The 23,389-nt window shown below is 58.1% G+C and overlaps 1 protein-coding gene across 1 annotated transcript; it reads right to left on the reverse strand.

Moving 5' to 3' along the window:
- Positions 1–18,507: 18,507 nt before the first annotated feature.
- On the reverse strand, positions 18,508–23,005 carry LOC135891048 (protein FAM170B-like). The gene is made up of 2 exons (XM_065418537.1): positions 22,852–23,005; positions 18,508–19,292 (listed from the first exon to the last, which is right to left on the reverse strand). The coding sequence occupies exons 1-2, from the start codon at positions 23,003–23,005 to the stop codon at positions 18,508–18,510; spliced, it is 939 nt and encodes a 312-aa protein (XP_065274609.1).
- Positions 23,006–23,389: the final 384 nt, after the last annotated feature.

Genomic DNA, 23,389 nt, shown 5'->3' on the forward strand with positions numbered 1-23,389 from the left:
GATCTAGTGACTGTAGCACCTATCGGCTCTGTCCTCGTGCTGTCCCTATCCCAGATCCTTCTGCTGGAAGCACCGGCCAGTGCAGCGAGTGAGACGGCGGCAGCAGCAGGCGGAAACCATCTGCATCATCTGCTTGGAGTCCATGCCAGGCAAACCCTCCCACAGCGCCATGGTGTGCCCGGCTTGCAAGCACGCCTGGTTCCACCGAGGCTGCATCCAGGTGCGAATCCTTTTCCCGCGCTGGTTCCTGGGGGTGGGTTGGAAACCCCACGGCCACGAAAACCTTCGAGCCAAACCACGCGCGGGCTGTAGCTGTTAGATGTTCCCTCACTGATATTAATGTTTGGGGACAGTCCCTGGGGGCGCGGCCTGAGGTATCTGCCTGGCTGCTGCAGGAGGAGGGCTCAGCGAGTATTTATGGAGCAGTTCTAGGATCACAAGCCCTATTCAGGGTCCCTGGGCCCCCACAAAGTCCAGCAGTGGGGGAGGCTCGAACCCCTATCTGGAGAAACACTTTGGCAAAGGGCCAGAGCAAGGGTGGGGTGAAAGCCACCTAGGACCCAGAGTGAACCCTTCTTCCGGCAGCCGCCTACTATCACCCCCATATCCACCCTGAGCAGCAGCTCCTCTCCACTGCGTGAATCAGGCCCCACTGCTCTGCGGGCTATGGGCTGTCGGGCTGGTACAGGAGGGGCAGAGCCAGCTCCCCTACTTGGAAGGTAACTTCCAGGATGATTTTCTACCCTTCCGGCAGCCCATTTACTACCCTAGAGCTCGACTCGTGGGGCTGGGAACCTGCACCACCACCTCCTGCTCCGGGGGGATTTTCTCATTCCCGGTCTCGTTTCGTCCGCGAGCAGCACTTGCCGACACGAGCTAGTTGCGTGTTGCTTTTGCTCTTTGCTAGTCAATGGCTCATTCACAGCCCTGTCTCCCCAAGCTGGGTTTACGCCTCTTTCCTCTGCAGGAATGTGATCTCTGCTCCCTGGTTTGTGTCTATCCCGCAGGGACACGCTCTCCGCGCTGCCTTGTACCATTTCCGATGCCCCAGGTGCTGGGACATGGGGACATTCCAAAGAGAGATGTTTCGAATGGGCATCAAAATCCCTGACAGGTCGGTTCCCTTTGTACCTTCACAAAGAGCAACTCATAGAATCATAGAATCTCAGGGTTGGAAGGGACCTCAGGAGGTCATCTAGTCCAACCCCCTGCTCAAAGCAGGACCAATCCCCAACTAATTCATCCCAGCCAGGGCTTTGTCAAGCCGGGCCTTAAAAACCTCCAAGGATGGAGATTCCACCACCTCCCTAGGTAACCTGTTCCAGTGCTTCACCACCCTCCTAGTGAAATAGTTTTTCCTAATATCCAACCTAGACCTTCCCCACTGCAACTTGAGACCATTACTCCTTGTTCTGTCATCTGCCACCACTGAGAACAGCCGAGCTCCATCCTTTGGAACCCCACCTTCAGGTAGTTGAAAGCAGCTATCAAATCCCCCCTCACTCTTCTCTTCTCCAGACTAAATAACCCCAGTTCCCTCAGCCTCTCCTCATAAGTCATGTGCCCCAGACCCCTAATCATTTTCGTTGCCCTCCGCTGGACTCTTTCCAATTTGTCCACATCCTTTCTGTAGTGGGGGGTCCAATACTCCAGGTGTGGCCTCACCAGTGCCGAATAGAGGGGAACGATCACGTCCCTCGATCTGCTGGCAATGCTCCTACTAATACAGCCCAATATGCCATTGGCCTTCTTGGCAATGAGGGCACACTGCTGACTCAAATCCAGCTTCTTGTGCATTGTAATCCTCAGGTCCCTTTCTGCAGAACTGCTGCTTAGCCAGTCGGTCCCCACCCTGTAGCAGTGCATGGGATTCTTCTGTCCTAAGTGCAGGACTCTGCACTTGTCCTTGTTGAACCTCATCAGGTTTCTTTTGGCCCAATCCTCTAATTTGTCTAGGTCCCTCTGTATCCGATCCCTGCCCTCCAGCGTATCTACCTCTCCCCCCAGCTTGGTGCTCTTTGTTCGCCAGCTCAGCCACAAGATATGGGCTTGAAGCAGGACTCACCGTGTGATCTGCTCTGCCCTGATGCAGGAGCTCAGGCTGCATGATCACAGCCGTCCTCAATTGCTTAGAAAATGTGCCGTGAAATGGGAAAAAGAGCCTGGGGCTTGTGGTGCGGGCTCCAGGCCGGCCCCACTCCAGCTCCCAGCTCTGGGCTCCTCTTAGTAACACAGCACAGGCCTGTAAAAGGCTGCACCAGCCTCCGCTTTGTAAATTGCACCCCACTGGGAGAGAACCAGAGCTCCTAGACTGCAGAGACAGGGACACAACAGCCTCCTGCCTAGGCTGAAAGCGACGAGGGGGAAGAGTGCAGCTGTTCCAGGGCTTGGAAAGGGGCTAAGGCTGCCATGGGCCGGCGGGCGGGGCCCTGCCTGGCACTTCCAAAACGTGGCTTCTACTCCTGGCTTTACTACTAGCCGATCCCGGACAAGTCACTGTGCCATGGGGCTAACGGCACTGACCTCCCTGGTAAAGCATGCTGACGTCTATGGCTGGGGAGCGCTCTCGAAGAACTGCCGGGCGGCGTTATATTTCCACGTCTATTTTGGTAGCACATCTGATGACCTTGGAAACTCCAGAATAGTTCTCAGAGTCATTTTGTCTGGCTGAATCCGCAGCATGAGGCTTGCCATGGCAAGAGGGGGATTCACACTGACCAAAGGGAAGGTGCCCCAGAAGAGCCTGGATTCGCTGAGCCTTAGTATATTATTACTATGCTGATGATTTATTAGGTGTAAATAGGGGCCCCTATGACACTCCCAATGGTGGCAACACCAGGGCAGGCTGTAACCAACCAGGGCACAAACCCCTAAGTGGTTGCGAGTTCTAAGCTTAGGTTTCACCAACCAAGTGCCAACTCCTCAGGAACAGAGTCCCAGACAGTCCCCCTGGGTGTCTGGTCTGCCTTGCCTCCCAGGTGAGCACATCTCCGTGATAGATGGCCCCTTACACCAAGGATCACAGCAATAGTCAGTTACTCTGAGTCCCAAAGAACCAGTCACTTACCCCAGGTCAGTTGCACCTTAGATCTCACAGCAAAGACAACACTTGCAAGCAATCGTATAATAAACTCTACGGAGATGTATTAACTAGGAAAAGGAAATTAGAGAGCCGTTTACAAGATTAAAGCCAGTGACACTAGACACACTGATGAGTTACAGTCTTAGGTGTTAAAAGGGAACATGGGCTTCTATAATGAGCAAGCTCTATTTGTCCTTGAGGGCTAGCCCAGGCCAAGCAGCTGGGATCTCTTGCTAATGCTTAGAAGCCCCTTGCCCCACCCCCCAGAGTCCCAGCAACATAGAGATCCTACTTCCTTTGGTTTGGGGTTTTATCCCCCTCCTGCCATGTGTTGTGAGCTGCAAACTCAGCTGATAGGAGTCCACCTCCATGGCTCATCTTCATGGGGAGGAGAGCAGAACAAACAAGAGTCTTCAATCATAGAATCAAAGAATCTCAGGGTTGGAAGGGACCTCAGGAGGTCATCTAGTCCAACCCCCTGCTCAAAGCAGGATCAACCCCAACTAAATCATCCCAGCCAGGGCTTTGTCAAGCCGGGCCTTAAAAACCTCTGAGGATATCCTTAGAGTCCTTTTGTTGAGGGTTTCTCAACCCAGCTGTGGGGTGTTGTACGATCCGCCCAGAGCCCATCTGGGATGGATAGGTCTCCGCTTTTGGGAGACGTGTAACAATTTCTGTAGAAGAGCAGTTCTCCACACTAATTAGTGTCCCTCTCCTGTCTAGCGATTCAGACACTCACTTATCTCACACGACACCCGCTCAAATGTTACATTGCAATGTGGAACGCAGATCTCACAAGTCAGATCAATGCAGGCAGCAACGCAGAGCATCCGATAGACTCCGAACACTAACCACTTTCTTATAATTCTAACTGGATAAGTTCATGGAGGATAGGTCCAGCAATGGCTATTAGCTAGGATGGGCAGGGATGGTGTCCCTAACCTCTGTTTGCCAGAAGCTGTGAATGAGCGACGGGATGGATCGCTTGATGGTTACCTGTTCTGTTCATTCCCCCTGGGGCACCTGGCACTGGCCACTGTCGGAAGACAGGAGACTGGGCTAGATGGACCTTTGGTCTGACCCAGTATGGCCGTTCTTATACCTATTTTATCAATATTAACCCACAAGTGAGCCAGACAGATTCCAGCTCTGTAACTGTCAGTGCCCGGCTGGGACACGGGGACCTGGCATGAGCTGGCACCTGGCCATTACTCCATTACGCTAGGTGCTGTACAAACACAGATGAAAGAAACGGTCCTTGCCCCAGGGAGCTTACAGCCTGGTACCCAGCATTTGAAGTGCTAGCACCCTGTGGATGCCTGCTAGAGGAACGTTAATTCCCCCCATTGCTCCCTCAGGGACGCCGCCTGGGAGGAAGACGGCGCGTTCAGCGACCAGTATCACAGACACAGCCGCTGTGACGCCGGCTGCTGCCTGTACGTGGGCGGCAGAGAGCAATTCGCAGAAGACGGGTAGGCAGTTAACTTCCCAGGGCTTTGCCGCAGGCGCATTGTCCATGCTGCGCTGGGGAGGGGGTGGGGTTGGAGTCAGTCTAGGTCCCGCCCCTTGCTGGCCATTGGCAGCTCAGCTGTTGCCCAGCAGGCGTCACACAGCAACGGCTGGCGATTGGCGGATGGGGTGTGCCGGCCCGCGGGCGTGAAGGGAGGCGGGTGCCTTTGTTCTGGTCTCCGCCATCTCATTGCAGGGAGGAGCCGGGGCTGCAGCCCAGATCCTCAGATGTATTTAGGCTCCTAACTTCCACTGAAACCCAAGGGAGTTAGGAGCCTGGGGACCCTCAGAGGATCTGGGCCTCCAGCTGGGAGACGCCGACACCGACCTCTTTGCTTTCCCAGCCCGTGGCAGCTGCTGCTGTGCAACTCGTGTGGCTCCCAGGGGACCCACCGCCGCTGCTCCTCGCTGGGGGCCACCAGGGGCCCGTGGGAGTGTGAGGACTGCGCGGAGCCAGCAGGGGCGGGTAAGGAGCGTCTGGAACGAAGGCGCCCGGCACTAGTAGGAAGTGCTGGGCCCTGCGTTTGTCTGGAGGGGAACTCAGGGCTGACGACTGTGGCCGTTTCCCTCAGTGGGCATCGGGGAGGAGAAGGCGCCATGCTGGTAGGGCCTGGCCCAACGCCCATTGCAGTTGAGGGGAGTCCGTCACTGTCCTTTGGATCCCTGGCTGGACACTAGATCCTTAGGGCCGGCCCTGGGGGCTGGGCGGAGCCGCCTCACCCGTGGGGGGCTCCGTAAGCCCCGGGAGCGTGGGACTGGCCCCAGGCCCACCAGCAGGGGGTGGCAAAGGGGGCAACTGCCCAAGGGCCCAGACGATTTAAAAGGGCCCGGAGGCCCCTGCCCACTGCTGCGGTAGCCCCGGGCATGGGCGGCCGGTGAACCCCGGGTTTGGGGAGGCTAGCCCTCGGTCCAGACCACCCCTTCTGCCGGAGGCCCCGCCTCTCCCGCAGAGCCCCCCCTCCTGGCGCGGCAGCCAGCCCCCCCTACACACTCCCAGGCCGCCCGAGTGTCTCCAGCCCCGGAGTGCCGGGAGGGAGGGTGAGCGGGAGACGCGCCCCACGCCCATCCCCAGAGCACAGGCCGGTCCCCCTTAGCCCCCCAGCTTGAGGCCCCAGCCATGGGGGGAAGAGCCCCCAGCAGCACAGCCCAGGAAGCAGGAAGGGGATTGAGTGTGGGCAGGGCCACACAAGGCTGTTGGGGAGGTACATCCTCCCCCTGCCTTTGATACCCACCGACCATGGCCCTGGGCCCTTTTAAATCGCGTGGGTGGGCCACAGGGCTCCCAGGCATGCACAGGGTGGTACTGGCTGCGGCGAAGGCAGCCGGGTGGGCACGTGGACGCCCTGGCCGAGCCGGAAGCGCACGCCCAGCAGCGCAGCCGGCAGCACCGCCCAAAAACCTCAGCCATCCCTTTCCAGGGGGCCCATTGGCTGTTCTGCCGATTGCTGTCGGCCAGCCTGGAGATGGCATGTGCCCAGAGCTGGTCACACCTGTGCCCGGCCACCCGCCTGAGGGGTCCAGTTAGAAACGCCTGCCATGGGCAGGGGGCGGCGTTGGGCCAGAGCACCCTCCTCCCCGCTGGGAGAAAGCCCAGCACCACACCCATGAGGAACAACTCCTGACCTGCTCTGTCGGGGCGGGGTTAGCGCCCTCCATGGGACAGTCCCAGTAGGTCATGGGTCCTGTGGGACACTGGGGTCATCTGCATTGGGCTCTGCGCCCGGGCACCGGCTCTGGGGCACCAGCACCCCCACTTCCACAGAAGCCTGTCTTCAGCACCCCTTTCAAGGGGTTTGTGGGAAGATAGTGCTGCTGGGGGAGGGGCAAACCCCATGCACAGAGGTGCCTGCCCCTGTGGAGAAGTGGGGGGCATGATTGACCCAGTGTTGGCCAGGAAGTGCTAGCCAGGTCCCCAATCCACGGCTCTGCTCCCCTGGAGAGACTGACCAGCAGAGCAGCAGACTCTGAGAGCCCCATCCCTGCCTCTCCGCAGCATTGCCGCGACCGGCCAGCCATTGGGCGTTTGCCACGCTGCGGCTCAGCTCAGCTCCTCCAGCACAGGGTCTCTAGCTGCCCACTGGCCTCTCCTGCCCTAGGGCCGGGCACTGCTGGCTTTCCTGGGGCTCTGCAGGGGGCTGCCGGGCGGTGATGGTCACCCATCTGCCTCTGATTCCAGCATCCCGCCAGCTCTCCGCCCCAGGGAGACCAGCAACCAGCCAGGCTGCGTGTGGAACCACGGACGGCTCCCGTGCGTCTGCCAGAGTCAGGAGGCCAGGACCCACCACACTCACCCCGAGAGCCAGACTCTCCCATCCCCGCAAGTGAAGACCCTTCGCTGCCCCAGTCCCTGGCTCTGCTACCTACAGGTCTGTGAGCCCATCATTCCCTGGTGATTTATTGCAATGCAACCCCCCCTCTCCCGCCGCCAGCGCTCTCCTCTCCCACCTCTGCCGTCCGGGCTCTCCCTGGCACCCACGGGCTCACCTGCTTTCACAGAAGGTGGATCTACAGTGTGGATGTCCCTCGAGAGACAGGGCAACTCCTGAGAGCGCGCCCTGCGTTCCCTCACTGTCTCAGGCGGGATCTCAGTTCTCTGCCCATGGCTCCAGCTCTCCTTCCGCTCTCTCTCCTCCCAGCTTGGCCCCCGCTGCTGCTGTGGTGTCCTGCCGTTTATCCCCTGCTCTATGTCACTAGGGGAGGTGACAGAGATGGGCCCCGACGCTGTACAATACACATTCCTGTAGAACACTATGAACTCACTCGGGATGGCTAATGTTGCCAGTGATGTCTGAGAGGGAGAGCAAGTCACCATGCGGCACTTCCCCGCGGTTCAGAGGTTCCCGCGATGCCACCTCAGAGTACCATCAGCCTGCTGTGGCACCTCTTAGCACAGGGATCAGAGCCGTTTTTAATCCCTGGGCACGATTGGCTCAGACTCCCAGCCAAGACTTTCAAAAGTGCCCAGCGATTTTGGGTCCCTCGATTTTTGGGCCCCAACTGGACACCGTTTAAAGAGGCCCAATTTTCAGACGGTGAAAATAAGCACTGAAAATAAGGCCTCTTGCATGTGTCTGAAGATGGGCCCTCAAAATCACTAGTCATTGTATGAAATCTTGACCGCCTCCTCAGCTGTGGCCACGGCCTGTCTCACCTAACCCCCAGCGTTGTCGTTTGCTCATGGTCCCATCATCCTTGAGGCCTCCACGCATTATTTCTGCCATTATCTTACTCGAAATCAAAGCTAGATTTTCCAGGAGGGACTTTAAGGATCTCTCCTTACTGTATTTGAAGACTGGCAGCTCATTTGCTTTTCTCTTGGGCCTCGTCTACACAGGAACATTAATCTGGATCCAGTAAAGGTGTGAATTAAAACTGGATTAGTTAAACTGGATTAATCCCCTATGTTCACACTTTAATTTGGAATAAAATTGGCCTTAATTCAAGTTTAGTTCAGTTCACATCCTGATCCACTATAAGTATACTGGTATGATAATGCCAGTGAATCTCCCCCTGCAGACAAGCTCTGGGACTTTAGTTCCCCTGTGGCTTTTCAAAGCCACGTGCCATTGGGTTGGTAAAGTCAGTAGCTAATCTCTAAACATGCCGGGATGCCTTGGCCAGACATGCTGATTCATATGTAATCCAGCTTCCACGTGGTTCCTCTCACTGGCTTTTTGCCAGCCGTTGGTTAACGCAACCCAGTCCCAGTGGCGGTTTTCAAGGCTTCGGGACGTCCTTTTCCAATCTTTGAGGTTGAAGAGTGGCCCAGTGGCTTAGCCACGTTAGCCTCACGTGGATTGCTACCGGACTAACGGATGGGCTGTTGTGTGTTACAGAAATGTCCCCGCGAGCTCTCACAGCCTGAGCGACGCCAGCAGGAGTGAGAACGGTGTCGCCCGCTCAGGTGATCACCTCAGTGTGCCGCAGATCGCCCCGGGAGCACCAGTGGAGTTGTCTGCTAGAAAGGGGACTGATTTATGGCTGCTAATTAGGGGCTGGATTGGGGTCCGCCCCGGGGAGTGAGAGAGGAGGAGGCTGCCAGGAACAATGGCTTAGGGCAGCAGATTGTTCCCCTAGAGGCACATGGACAAAGTAGACAGCCCCCACCTAGCGTGGGGAAGGGACAGGGTCCTGGCTGTACCCGTTGGTCTGCAGAGGGGCACTGTGGGCAGCTGGATGGTGCAGGGAGCGTGCTGCGTGCCAGGCTGTTTGGGAGGGGTTTGCTTCCGGTATCACAGGCATCACAGCCCCGCACAGCCCCGACAGTCCAAATGGCAGGACCCAGCCTGTGGCAATGGTAAAAATGAATCTCAGCCTAAGTGTAAGGTGCTTTGGGCAACAGGTTCAAGGCAACAATACAATGGCGCCAGCGCCCTCTAGTGACTGCCTGTGTAAATACAGCGCATCTGCTGGCACTGCTGCCTCCCAGATGCAATGACCTCTGACACTGGTAGTACAAATTCTTTCCGGGCCTGCTGCCTTTGTGGTCCTTATGCAGCAGCCGTTAGCTGCGAGGGCACGAGCTGTTGGGGGCTTTTCCGCTCCCCCCGTCACCAATACTTTTTGCGAGCAGTGAGTTTAAGTCGCAATCGGTCGGGATTTACGTTCATGTCGGGATCCTGGTTTCTGAATTTCCTTAACTCTGTCTGAGCCAGGGAAAGTTTGCAAACACTTCCCACCAGCACCGGGCCAGCCCCATGGGTCATAGCGGCCGTGGGAGCTTGAGGGTAGGTGGGCTGCTGGCTTTTTTTACACACCGTGTTAGCTGTCCCTGCTCAGAGTAGGTATCATGGATAGAGCGCTTAAAACAGCGTTCGCAGCTGATATCCGAGAGACTCTAAAAGCAGGATTGGTCGCTGCTCATGTTAAAGGACCCAGCTGTGTTAACCCAAGTGCTGGAGGGGACGCAAACCGCTGTATATGGCCTGGCCACTAGAGGGGGACAGAGACACCATGTGACCGTGGGTTACGGTAGCAATAGTGCAGACAAGGCTGCAGCGGAACGGGCACCGGCACGGTTTGCGGCGTTCAGCTCAAAGTGGCAATGTTTTTTTTAACCCTTTAAGGAAGATCCCCGGGGCAGCCCTGCAATGACGTAGTGTAAGAACATCGCTGGGAGGCGGTATCGTAACAGGGGCAAAGCTTAGGTGAGACTCCAACTGGAGATATCACCAGAGGGTCTATTCATTTACAAAACCAGTGTCACAGCACGGGCAGCTCATGATTTTGGTGTTTTTGCTTAAAGCCCCAGCTCCCAGACTCCTGTGATCCCAGGGGACTCTCGGCTTTCGTTTTTCTTTGAAACGTGACCCCTCGAGGTTCAAAAGCAGAAGGCAAATAAAAGACAGCGGCGGTGGGCCTAGGTCAGTGCTCCAGCCTGGGACATAGGGAGACTGGCTTCAGGCCCCTGCGCTGCCGCAGACTCCCTGTGGGACCTAATTTCCATTGAGTCTAAACACCTTTGAGCGTCTGGGCCTTAGTCTGTCTCAGCCTCAGCTCCCCAGCTGTCCAATGGAGATACCAGCCCTGCCGCACGAGGTGCTGTGAGGGTAAATACTGTAGAGACTGGGGGATGCTCCAACACTACGGGGATGGGAGACAGGTGTAACTCTAAGAAAAAAATCTCATGGTTTTGAAGCCAGGCTGACTAGTGGTGCTCAAATGCCTGGGCTGAGCAATGCTGCGGTCACAGCCCCATCTACTGCTAAGGTTAGAAAACCTGTCTCAGCACCTCTGTAAACTGTTACCCCTACAGCTAATCTCTGTCATGCTGCCTGCCGGGCCCCAAGAGCCTGCGTACCAACCCCAGGGCACAAACCCCAAACTGGCTGTGAGTTCTACCCTTAGATTTCACCAACCAACCATCAAGTGCAAACTCCTCAGGCACTAAAAGAGCCTAACCATGGAGTCACAGACAGTCCCCGTGTGTACTCCAATCTGTCTTGCCACCCAGGTGAGCTACCCCTGTGATGGATGGTCCCTTACACCAAGAATCACAGCAATATTCCGTAAAAAGCAACAGAGAGTCCTGTGGCACCTTTAAGACTAACAGATGTATTGGAGCATAAGCTTTCATGGGTGAATGCCCACTTCATCAGACGCAGCAATATTCAGGTTACTCCCAGTCCCAAAGGACCAGTCACTTACCCCAGATCAATTGTACCTTAAATCTCATACCAAAGACGTTTGTAGACAATCCTATAATAAACTATATAGGGATTTATTAATAGGAAAAGGAAACTAGAGGGTTATTTACAAGGTTAAAGCAGGTAAACATACACACACAAATGAATTACAATCTTAAGTTTCAAAAGGTAATAGAAGTCTATAATAAGCAGGCTCTATATGTCCTTTAAGACTAAGCAACTGGGGATCTCTTGCTTATGCCTAACAAACCTTGCCCCCCCCAGACTCCAAGCAGCACAAAGATAATCAGTGCCTCCTTGTTAGGGGTTTTATCCCCCCTCCTCTCATGTGCTCTGAGTTGCAAACTCAACTGATGTGAGGAATCCAATTGCATGACTCATCTTCATTGGGAGGGGGGAAGAGCAGAGCAACAAAGTCTTTTGTCCTTTGTCCACAATAGTCCATCCGGTGTCAATGGGCCTTTCTTGCTAAGCAGGACGTAACACCTTCAGTTGTAGATCCGTCCATCACACTAGTTAATCTGTCTCTCCAGTCAGGTGATTTATACAATTACAGAGGCTTACAATATAACTGCTCAAATACTACCTTGTCATATAGGATACAGATGTTATACACATAGGCGTATAGGCGTGCGCAGCCCATTTCATTAGGGTGTGCACCCAGGGAGTCCCACCCTGCCCTAGCCCCACCCCCATCCTGCCCCCATCCACTCCCTCCTACTTCCCGCCCCCTGACTGCCCCCCTCAGAACCTCCAACCCCCCCTGCTCCTTGTCCTCTGACTGCCCCCCTAGGATCCTACCCCCTACCTGTCCCCTGACTGTCCCTACCCTTATCCACATCCCTGCCCCTAGACAGACCCCCAGGACTGCACGCCTATCCAACCGCTCCCCACCCCCTGACAGCCCCCCCCCCAGAACTCCTGACCCATACAACCCCCTCTGCTCCCTGCAGCTGCAGCTCTGAAACCTGGGCTGATTGGGGAAGTAGCCTCAGCTGTGGCCACACCCCAATCAGGCCACAGCTGGCCCTTATAAGAGGAAAGTGGGCCAGGAGCAGACAGACTCTCTCTGCCTCCAGGGAGGCTGGGGCGGGGCGGGGCGGCTTGGCTGCTGGGAAGCTCAGGGTACCCAGAGTGATGCAGGGCTGGGGAAAGGCCAGAGGGGCAGGGGAGCTCCAGGCTGACAACTCCCCAGGCTGCAGGGCCTTGTCCAAGGCTAGGGTTACCATACTTAAGGTTTAAAAAAGAGGACACTCCATGGGACCCTGGCCCCGCCCCTTCCCCTCCCCAACTCTGCCCCTCCCCCAAAGTTCCAGCTCCAACTCTGCCCCCTCCCCTGAGCATCCCGCATTCCCCCTCCTCCCTCCCAGCCATGCGAAACAGCTGTCGGAGCGCTACCGGCTTCACGGTTTGCCGGGCAGCCTCCAGACCCGCTGCGCCCCGGGCCGGGCGCTTCCCCAGCGCAGCCGGAGCCCGGGAGGGGAAGCGCCCGGCTGGGGACGCAGGGTCTGGAGGTCTGGGGGCTGTCCGGCAAACCGTGAAGCCGATAGCGCTCGGGCAGCTCAGCTCTTCAGCTGCACAGAGCTGAGGTGTCTGGGGGGAGCAGCAGCAGTCACCGGAGCCTGCTGTAAGGTAAGCCAGGGATGCCGGCAAAACTGGGAGTATTTTTCCCGGACATGTTCGGCTTTTTGGAAATTCCCCCCAGACGGGGGTTTGATTACCAAAAAGCCGGACATGTCTGGGAAAAAACGGACGTATGGTAACCCTATCCAAGGCCCCATAGAGGCACTGGGTTGCAGAGAGAGGCAACAGGTCCAGACCTGACCTTGCCTATGATGAGTGGCTGACACTGCAGCCCGCCCCAGGGCGCGGGGGCTAGTTGGTGACTGGCAGTAGCCCACAGTGAGGCAAGGTGGGGATTAGAGGGTTGGGGGTTCCCCAGAGAGGGGAGACCCAGAGACAGAGTGTGGGGGCATTGCCCGGGGGCAGCACCCCAGATAAAAGGGCACTGGGGTCTGGGAGGGACACGGGACAGCGGTAAGGCAGATCACTGGCCTGCAGAGGGTGCTCCGGAGGCTGGCGAGGTAATTCCCTGAGATGACCAGCAGGAGGTGCCGCAGGGGTGAGTCCCACATTGCTACAGCCCCCCCCCCCCCAACAATTCAGGTGAAAATGGATTTTTTTGCTAGAAAAAGGCCATTTTCTCTCAACAGAAAAAATCTTGCAATGGAAAATTTTGGACCGGTGTCCGTAAACTGAAAGGGTGGAAGTTGATAGTTTGTTCCTGTCCCAGTTCAGGGATGAGCTGCACCTCTCTCAGGTCTTGTCCACAGGGCGAGTTAGTGCACGGCAAGCCAGGGTGTGAATCTAGAGCATGCTAACGTCCTGCGCAATAACTTACCATGTAGACAATTTCCCTCCAGATTTAGGTAGGCCCGACTTAGCCCTGGTACCCCTGCTCTTCTGGGGCCAGCTAACAGTCTTTCTCTGCAGACCCTGCGTCTCTGTGAGCTTCAGGCAGGGCCGGCTCTAACTTTTTTACCGCCCCAGGCGAAAAAGAAGAGCGCCGCCCTACCGTAACACCCCCCCCCGCCCCCAGCACCACACCGCCCAAACCCCGCCCCCCCGAGCGCCACGCCGCCGAACCCCCCCCGAGCGCCACGCCGCCGAACCCCCCCACCCCCCCGAGCGCCGCGCCGCCGAAATCCCCGCCCCCCCCCCGAGCGCCGGGCCGCCGAAACCCCCGCCCCCCCCCGAGCGCCTCGCCGGGTTGCTCAAACCGCCCCCCCAGCGCCGCGCCGGGCCGCCCAAACCCCCACGCCCCCCCCCCGAGCGCCGCACCGGGCCGCTCAAACCCCCGCCCCCTCCAGCCACCCAAACCCCCGTCCCCCCGAGTGCTGCGCCGCCCAAACCCCCGCCCCCCCCCCGAGCGCCTCGCCGGGTTGCCCAAACCGCCCCCCCAGCACCGCGCCGGGCCGCCCAAACCCCCACGCCCCCCCCCGAGTGCCGCACCGGGCCGCTCAAACCCCCGCCCCCGACCGCCGCGCCAGGCTGCCCAAACCCCTGGAGCACCGGGCCGGGCTACCCAAAGCCCCAACCCTCCCGCAGCGCCGTGCCGCCGAAACACCCCCCGCGCTGCCCGGCCGAAACAACAAAAACTGTCACAGGATTGGGCCCCTACTGAAGAATGGAGAATTGTTGCTTTCAGTGGGACTGCTTTGCTTCAAACCACCAGGAGGAAGTCAAAGAGGGCTCAAAGTTTGCCTTCTGCCTTTCGTTGTTTTCCTGTTTGAATGAGATCTTGTGATACAAGATGTAAAGCTCCTTTTCAGCTGCCGACGTCTGACCTTAACAAAGGACCCGGCGATGCTATAAGAATGGGGAGTGTTAAGCTGGGGATGTGGTCAGCTCCTGCTGTGTCTGCCCCGCACCCTGGACGCAAACCGTATCAACGCAGACTTCCTTCCGGGACCTTCCCCTGTGCGAGTGTCACTCTGTGAACAGAGAGAGAACTGTGAGGCAGGTTCCCTTAAGAAATGCAGAGTCACACCCAGACTCTGCTCATGGCAGGCAGCCATGCGGCCAGGGCAGTTACTGTGAGCGTGCTGGGAACGAAGGCACTTGTTCCGGAAATGCTCTCCTCTTTGGAGTGAAATCGGGTCTCTTGAACGCAGGAGGCTGACAGAGCTGCCTGGGCCCAGGCACGGTGCTGCGGGGCTGCTGCTGTGGGCACTTGCCTCCCCCAGCTCTGACAACACACCTCAATCGGACCTACATCTTGTGCTATTGCAATCTGTGGTCCCCCAACACAGACTGGTCCATACACCATGACCATGGCCTGCCACGCTCCAGCTACTCCAGCACAGCTCCCACCCGCTCTGCCAATGCACTGCTGTCCGAGGTTGGAGTATCCCCTGCCAGTCCAATTCTCCTCCCTGCCCCAGCTCTGCCAAAGCACCTGCCTGCTGCCTGCAGGGCCAAGTCCTTGCTAGCCCAGCGCTGTGGAAGTACAGAAACGTCTCACTGCTACAGATATTACCATTAGCCAACAGCACCACCTAGCGCCAGCTGCCCCTTAGTAACTGTCTAGCCAAACCTCGTTAATTCGGGGAGTGACTATTGTTGTTTGGTTATTTGCTAATTTGCAAACAACCCCCGCTCCCTCCCCCAGTAGGGTGACCAGATGTCCCGATTTTATAGGGACAGTCCCGATTTTTCACATTTGCTGTCTGGTCACCCTATCCCCCAGGAAGTTGCACACATGATAAAGATAGGCGAGGCCAACATATCCCACAATGCACTCTGTTCCTTTAGGTTGATATATGAATGTTCCACAGTGTTTTTAGCATGATCTTAGCCCTGCGAGTCCTCACTACAGCCTCTGCTACTAAAACTCTGCTACCAAGCGGGACGGTTGGTGGAGACCAAAAACTGGGTCTGAGAATCATCAGGTTTGTGGATAAAGGGCAAGCGATTGTTTTGGTCAACCCGGTACGTCGACCACACTCTGATATTTACCTCCTGGCTGGATGGGGGCAAGTGGCACCCTGAGTAGGTCACTCGGGAAGCATTTGGTTGACGTTCTTTCTGGAACACAGGGGTCTTTATGGCAGTAGCTGGGGCTCACAACTGGGAGGAAGAGAAAAGGAATTAATACTAATACCTCGCTGTGATACAGCACTTTTCATCCATAGATCGCTAAGCAGTTTACAGTGGAGGTCAGTGTCCCCTTTGTACAAACAGGGAAACTAAGGCACGCAGCAGGGAAGTGACTTGCCCAAAGTCACACAGCTGGCTAGTGCCAGGACTAGAACCCAGGTGTCCTGCAGCTTAGTCCAGAGCTGTATCCACTAGGTGACACTGCCTCCGACAGGGCTTAGTGCCCTTGATAACAATGGATAGCTGCATGGAATGTAACATATGAACAGGTGGTTAAGGCTGTGCTCCTTAGTAGCCAAACTAAACGGGGGATACTCTGATGGTCACACACACTGCTTCCCTTCCCAGGTTAGTTGCTGTTTTGCATGGAAGGGGTTCTGCCTTTGTCTGGCACAAAGAAATGTCAGATTCCCAGAGTGACTGTGTGAACTCGGTTGAGTCATTTTGCCTCTTTGTGCCTCAGTTTCCCGGTCAGCAGCACAAGGCTCTGGATGCTACCACTCCTGACAAGGGGCGTGAAGCTTCATTAATGAATGTTGGTGAAAGCCTTTCGTCCCCTCAGCTGAAGGGCGGGCGGCTGTGGCGTTTGGTGCACTTTGGAGCACAGAATGTTTCCCCTGCTTTACAGCTGGCATCTGAGCGCCAGCCTGAGCATGTCAAAGCCGCCCAGCAGATTTTTATGTCCCTCTCGCTCAATTTAGCACCTGACCGAGCTGGGCCTGGCGCTGAGCAGGACACCGGCCCTTTGCCTGGACTAAAACATGGGCTGGGGTTTAGGTCAGGTGGATCTAATGTGGATCAGCTACACCTGCTCCTAGTGAAGATGCAGGTAAGAGCTTTAGCTCCGTTGTGGCTGGTCGAGGTGTGGCGTGGTCAGGAGCCAAGGCCGGACCTGGGACAGCTGAATCCAGCTCATGGGGTGGGGTGCAGAGGAAACGGATGGGGGAAGAGGAGCTGGGGAGGGGAGGGGAGGAAAGGGCAGAACCATTTTGGGGTGAGAGCAAGACAGGAGCTGGACTCTGTGGGACAGTGAAGGGGGAGAGGTGGATTTGGGGACTGGGGAGGAGGTGGGCTGGATGGACTGGGAGGAGGGGGAGTGTGGGGGGTGTCTGCCCCACCCCCATGTTAGAGGGGGCTGCAGCAGGCCAGTGGGCCTGTGCAGCCCGTCAGCCAATAAGAGAAGGGCTTATTGGGAGCCTATCAGGGCCCGGATTGGAGACAGCCAATCCGGGCCAGGCTCAGCCCTATAAGAAGGCTGCTCAGAGAGAGTAGAGGCAGTTTGTCCCAGGTCTTCGAGAGGGGAAGGTCTGGCTTCAGAGTTGGGAGACTAGCACCCGGGACAGCGCAGGGCTGGGCAGGCCCGGGGGAGCAGAGGGTAACTCCAGCCCGGTGTCTGCCAGGTTGCAGGCCCTGAGGGGAAGGGCCTAGCCGGTGCGAGGGGCCGAAGGGGAAGCGGCCCAGGGACGTGGACAGATGGAGGGAGAGAAGGAGGGCAGGACGGCTGCCACTAGAGGGTCCCTGGGTTGGGACCCAGAGTAGTGGGTGGCCTGAGTCCCCCTTTTCCCCCCCTTGCAGTACACCCAGCCATCGACCATAGGGAGCAGCCAGTATAGACTACACCAGATCCCTGACAAGAGGGATTAGACTTTGGGGTGTGTGGTTGGACATGGTGGTGGGGGCATTGACTGCTGATTGACCCCCCCGCCTCGGAAGGGGGTGTGGATGGACTAAGGGGCACTGCCGGAGGGCAGTGGTCCAGAAGAGGACACCGTGAGTTGGGAGCGACGCGGGCTCAGAAGCCAATCGAGGGCAAGACGACGGACGGGACACCACCAGGAGGGGGCGCTCCACTGGACAGAGCTAATTCCTGAGACAACCAGTAGGAGGCGCTGCGGTGGTGAGTCCCCAACCCCGTCACAGGGAGGTAGTGAGAGCCAGATGGGGTCCTAGGGGAGGGAGGGATTTGGTCGTGGTGGGAGGCCGAGGACTTTGATTTTGTGGTGGGGAGAAAGGAGGGAGGGGTTATGGCAGGGGGAGGGGATGAGGTGAATTTTGTGGGGTGGGGGGAGGATGGGCTGGGTCCATCTAGTCCCCGCCCACACACCCCTTCCTCCCATCCTGACCCATGCCCCCGCCCACACCCCCCTTTCTCTCACCGAGCCCTTGACCACATCTGCCTTCCTGACCTCCAGCTCCCTGCCCAGACCATTTAGCTACCTGCCCTAGCTCACAAGCCCCTGAGATGCTCTGGGAACCTAGGGCGTCCTCCCCCCCGCCCCCAGACGAGACCCCCGCAGTAAGTTACTTAGCTGATGTCTGTGCCGGTGGGATGCGCTCCCAGCTCCTTGCTCTGTGGCTCAGCCTTCAGGGGCTGTGCGTCGTAGCCGCCCTGTGCGTCCGTCTCTGGGGATGCTGCAGAGAGACGTCTTCTCATCACCTTCCTCCCGTCGATAGGCCGGAGTCCGTGTGCGTCTCTAAGGATGCAGATCTGCTACCGACCCTCCATACGTCTGGGCGGTGGCCAAGGCTTTAGGCTGGGTCTCGGCAGGGCGAAGGCTGGCTGATGTCGTCAGTTCTTTCCCTGTCCCTGGTGGCTGGGTGCGGTGCGGCCAGAGCCCTATGGCGGGGTGGGGCTCGGCGTTGCTGTCTGGGGCTCTGCTGGCATCCGGCAGGGCCTTGGTGCGGGGGCTGCAGGTTGCTCCTCCGGCCGGGCTGGGGGAGGGGAGGGAGCCTGGCAGCTCCGGTTTGGCCTGTTGGCCCCGGGGGGGAGCCTGGTGTAGATCTGGCGCGCTGGGCTGGGATGCCGTTGGCTTGGCACTGCTGGAGCTGCCAGTTCTCAGCCCTGATGCTCGTAGCGCTGGCGTTTCCCAAGCAGGGGTCCGGGTGTATCACGGCGAGTCCCAGAGCTCGTTGTCCTGGCCTCATGTGAAGATCGGGTCTGGCTGGCAAGCCGGCAGCGGGCAGGGCTTCCTAGCCGGGGGCAGCGACTGGCGTGTGTGCCCAGACCCGCTGCTGGCTGTGGTCGCCACCCTGTGTATTCGGGTCTCTGCTGGCAGAGTCGTCTCTGGTCTCAGCCAGCAGCTGGGCTCCCCCGGCGCGTCCTTGCAAGGCCTATCTGGCAGCCTTGCGTGGGCGCCGTATCTCTCCCCCACACTTGCTGCACTCGCGGCCCCCACGTCGCCGTCTCTTCCGGGGCGGCTCTCCCGCCCTGAGCTGCCCCAGCACCCGGTAGTAGACGCGGCAGCTGAAGCCTTCGCGCAGCCCCTGCTTCACATGCTGGGTCAGGGCCTCCAGGCTGGGGAAGACTCGGCAGCAGGCCAGGCAGCGCAGGCCCTGCTCGGGGGTGAGGAGCCACTCAGGGGGCACTCCCATCGGCTGCTGCGGAGCCTCCTCTGCTGGCCCCCCCACGCCGCTCTCTGCCTCGGGGTCCACGTCCCCCAGCTCGGACCTGGTGTGGGAGCTGCTCAGGTCCGAGCCGGCAAAGCTTTCTCCTCCGCTGTAATTGGCCTTAAAGATGCGGGGGCGCTTCCTAATGGTTCCAAAGCCAGCCCCGGTCTCCCAGGCCACCGAGACGCCGTTCACGGCCCTGATCTTCATGTAGAACAGGGACTTTTCTTCTCCCTCCCCCTCGGCCTCTCTGACACGGGCCGAGCGCTTTCTCTTCACGCCCGCGCCGGGTGGATCCCCTGGGGGCTGTGCACACAGGCGGTTGGAGGCCGCAGGCTGCACGCCGCGGGTGGAGGAGTGGCTGGTGACGGATGTGGCCGTGGAGGTCTGCTGGCTTGGGTCCCTGGGGCCTGCAGAGGCAGAGACCCCCTGCTCTGCTGTTTCCCCAGGAACGGGGCTCCCGGCAGAGACCCCCTGACGAGGGGGCGACTCCCCTGATCTCTGCGACTCTGAAAGCAGAATGAAAGCCCAACTCCTGCGGCCATCGCCCCCTGCGGTGCGTCCCCCTCCGGCTCCCAGCCCTGTGTCCCAGGCCCAAAGGGGCCCCCCGTGGGCAGGGGGAGGGGGTGGGGAAGGGGACTCACTGAGTACGAATATCAGGGGAGCGACCAGTCAGGGATCTGACACGCTGGCCCCAGGGAAGGGCCGGAGCCCCCTTGCTTGGCACACTGGCAACTAGGTTGGACAGAGCCCTAGACAACGTCCTGTCGGTGCCGATGCTGCCCTGGCCTGGGGGGGATGGACACTCTGCCCCATTGGTCTGCCCCAGCCCTGACATCTATGACCCTGGCATGGTTACCAGGAGCAGCCTGAGACCTGGCTGTGCCCATCTCCAAGGCCCCTGGCTTAGGCTCGTTCCCCCACGGGCCCAGGACTCTGCACTGGCATCTCTACATGGAAGAGCCATTTCGTGCCCCCAGATATCTCCTCTTCCTGGTGTCTCCTTCACCCTTGGGGGGGGGGGGTGTCTGTGTCTCCCCCTTCCTCTTTTCCATTTAACCATTTAGAGGGCTCTGTCTCTCCCCACTTGGAGTCCGTTTCCCCCACTATGCCCTGGTGGGGTCTCTGTTTCTCTCCCCCTCCCCCTTTGAGACCTCCCTGAGGCAGGCAGAGAGAGAATTTGAGTTCATCCTTGACCTAGGACCCCTGCCAGCCTCTCCCCCGAGTGTCCTGTGGGCCCAGGGAACGTCCTGCTCACCTGACCCTTCCTGGGCAGCTCCAGGATTCGTCTCTGGGGCTTCAGCAGGAAGCCCCTGGCTGTGCAGCATGGTCCTGGCTCTGGGGACTCGGGCCAAGGCTGGTGCCTGTCACAATCCTCGAAACCTCCTGGATTCTCTGTCCACCACCAGCCAGGAGGTCCGGGTCTCTGCTGGGGAAGGGATGGCGGTTCTGGTCCAATTCTCCTGCTAAATCTCCAGATCTCACAGTGCAGGCAGCAGAGACAGGATCACGATTGACCTGAGCCAAGGGTTTGATCCAAGGGGCACCAGACTGTTGTGGTCTAAATAGTCCTGGAATGTTCTGGTCCCAACGGCATCAGACTGTTTGGATCCAAACGGCATCAGACTGTTTGGATCCAAACGGCATCAGACTGTTTGGATCCAAACGGCATCAGACTGTTTGGATCCAAACGGCTCAGAAGTTCTGAGCTGGGTGAGGTCATTGTCATCCCAGCTGGCAATGCTCAGTTCCGTGCGAGCTGCTCTCGGGTCCAGCCGACCCTCCTCGAGTCCCGTCCAGGGAGGGCCGAGTTAATGAGGTCCCAGCCAAACCACTCAGCTGGGTCTATGCTGCACAAGCCCCGGGCGGGCCCATCCGGGGTCCGATCAGGGAGGGTGGAGCCATATCAGCCTCTGGCTTTGTGCTGGCACAGACCGAAGAGCAGGACCATTCATATTAGTGTTGATTTGTGTTACGGTAGCGCCAAGAGGCCCAGTCAGGACCAGGGCCATTTCTGGGCGCTGCCCACACCAGAGTGAGAGACGGTCCCTGTCCCGAAGAGCTGCCAGTCTAAACAGACAAACAGAAATAGACAGACAGCGACTCCGAACCCAGCACACCGTAGGCAGCGCGGCCCCAGCACAGAGCTCCTTTGAAATGCCTCCCCCAGCCTGTTTTAATCCCCCAAACCACCACTCCCCGCTGCCCACATGCCCCAGGCAGGCCTCCTTGCTGTGTTGCCATTCACCGCACCCTGACCCCACAAATAGAGCTGCAGGCTCCATGTGGGGAGGAAGAGATGGGGGGCAAGCGTACCCCGGTCAGGAGTGTCTAATGGTGGCTCCTGGCTGTGTTTCTTCCTCCCCCTGGAGGCCTCTGAGACCCCCACCAGGATCTAGCTGTCCCCTAAAGAGACACCAAATCAACAAAGGCCTCTCAAGCCTTAACTCATGCCAACCCCAGCCAATGCCGTGTAACTGCCACCTGCACCCAACCCCACCTCCACTTCCAGTCCCAAGGGACCTGAACCCCTGCTCAGAGGTGTGATGTCCACCAGTGGCTCCTCACACCCTGATACACCTGCCCCCCTGTCCCTGAGCTCCCCAGCCCTGGGCACTCTGGGCCATGGATGGCCCCATCGCCGACAGAGGCACCAAGGTCTCCCCAGACTCTGGGACGTTAATACTGAATCTTTTCCTCTTGGTAGATTCTCTCCTTGCAGTTCCCATCCAGCCCTGTTGTAAGTCAGAGACCGGCCAAGGCCCCTGGGGCAGAGCTGTGGGGGGGATCCCAACCCAGCTGCCTCTGGTGAAGGGCAGGTCTTCTAGCTGGAGGGGCCTTGTCCTGGGCACCCACCAGGGGGCGCCTTTCCAGCTGTGCAGTGCAGCTGTTCTCCTCCCCCCGTCCCGCCCCCCCACAGCCAGGCTGCAGGGAATGGAGGTGGTTCTGAGGGGAAAGTGCCAGAATAAATGCTCTGGGTAAGAAGTCGGTGATGCATATCCCAGCCCCTTTCTCGTTGCTGATGGCTAAGAGCTGTGGCATCGCGGTATCAGCCGCATGTAGGGCAGGCCCTTGGGGGCCACCAGCTGGTGTATAGTCACTTTCTGGTGTGAAGCTGGGAGAGAGCTCCCGCCCCCCCATGCTACTCAGCACAAATCTGATTGGCTGGGGAAGTGCCACTCAAACACACAGCATTAACTCTGACCCTGGGGGTGGGGGGGTTGAACAAATGGTGTGGGGCAGCCTGGGAAATTTGGAAAGAAAGCGAAGAAGCAGCAGGACAGGAGCCCTGAGCTGGGGCAGGGCGGGAGCTGCTGGCAGGAGAGCCGGCTGCTGTTAAAAGGGGATTTGTGTAAACTCTCAGCCTTCAGCAGACGGGAGCTGAGCCCACTAACCAACCCACCACGCTGAGCTCACCCAGCCCACCAGCACCACCCAGAGCACAGTCCAGCTGGGCTGACCCCAGGGGGAGAGGGTTGCATTGGCACGGGGCAGAGAATTTGTGTGTGTCGAGCCAGGCTTGCCCCTACTGGGGATCCTGGCCTGGGTCTGCTCCGGGCTTTGCCCGGGTCACAGAACAGTGTTGTGCTGTTATGGGGACAATGTAGACAATGTAGACATAATGCTGTTATGTGTGATGGTCGTTCCAGGGGTTAACTCTGACCCCCTAGGAGTATGTACCTTTAAGTAGAAATGAGAAATGCTGCGATCCAGGTGTCAGGAAAGCTGACATTAAGATAGAACAATTGCTCCACTTAAGGGCAATTGGTGAAGCATTAGCCTTAGATGGATAAGAGTTAGTAAGGAAGCAGGATATGCATATTGTGCCCCAGGTAAATTTTACAATTTTGCTCTCTTTGTTCCTTTGTTTAGTTCGCGCCCTTTTATCTGTATAAATAAGACTGTTTGGGTCTTGCATGGGGGCTCACATTATCTGAATGTATTAGCAGCGCGCTGTGCTAATAAACAGAGTGGTCTGACAAATTCTGAGTCCTGAGTCTGACTTTGACAATTTGGAGGTCCCACTGAGATGGCAACCGTCTTCACTGGGGCTGTGTGATTCCTGACCGTTTTTGTAGGACGACCGTGGTAGCCGGCACCTGGGCATTTGGCCCGAGCAGTCCTCCTCCTGAACGGAAGGGCGCACGACCACAGTGAAGTCTACGCCATTGAACCTGTTGGTTCCCACTCTGTTCTGGTTAGAGATCCCAGGATCTGACATCAGGAATCTGGTCAGGTAATTATTTCTGTGTTTTGTCCGGACTGAGGACTGTCCTGTCTCTGTGTCTATCCGTCCTCCTGTGGAGTGTTTGAGTCTGGGTGCCGTCTCCGTCCGGGGATCGGCTGACCAAGGGGTTCCTGTCCCCGCGGCCTGAGTGAGTGAAATCTGCACAATCGCAGCCACACCGCACCTTGGGTGAAACCCTTGGTGTGAAAGCAAGGGCGATTGAGGCAGTAGCCTGTGGGCTCCTTTTGTATGTTGCACCGGGCATCGCTCTGACGGACCCGAATTTCCTTCTTGTGTGATTGGTGTGTGTGAAGTCCTCCTGTATGGGTAACCAGACGTCTAAGTCGGGACAGTTCCCTAAAGGAACGCCGGCTCATT

The sequence above is a fragment of the Emys orbicularis genome, chromosome 17 (assembly GCF_028017835.1).
Source record: "Emys orbicularis isolate rEmyOrb1 chromosome 17, rEmyOrb1.hap1, whole genome shotgun sequence".
Taxonomy (NCBI): domain Eukaryota; kingdom Metazoa; phylum Chordata; order Testudines; family Emydidae; genus Emys; species Emys orbicularis.

What these genes read in the sequence shown, in the direction of transcription:
- LOC135891048 (XM_065418537.1), bottom strand. Translation starts at nt 23,005, where the DNA reads ATGTCAGATCCTGGGATCTCTAACCAGAACAGAGTGGGAACCAACAGG. An exon ending in ACGGTCGTCCTACAAAAACG is followed by an intron (nt 19,293 to 22,851) that starts GTCAGGAATCAC and finishes TTCTGCTTTCAG; the next exon opens with AGTCGCAGAGATCAGGGGAG.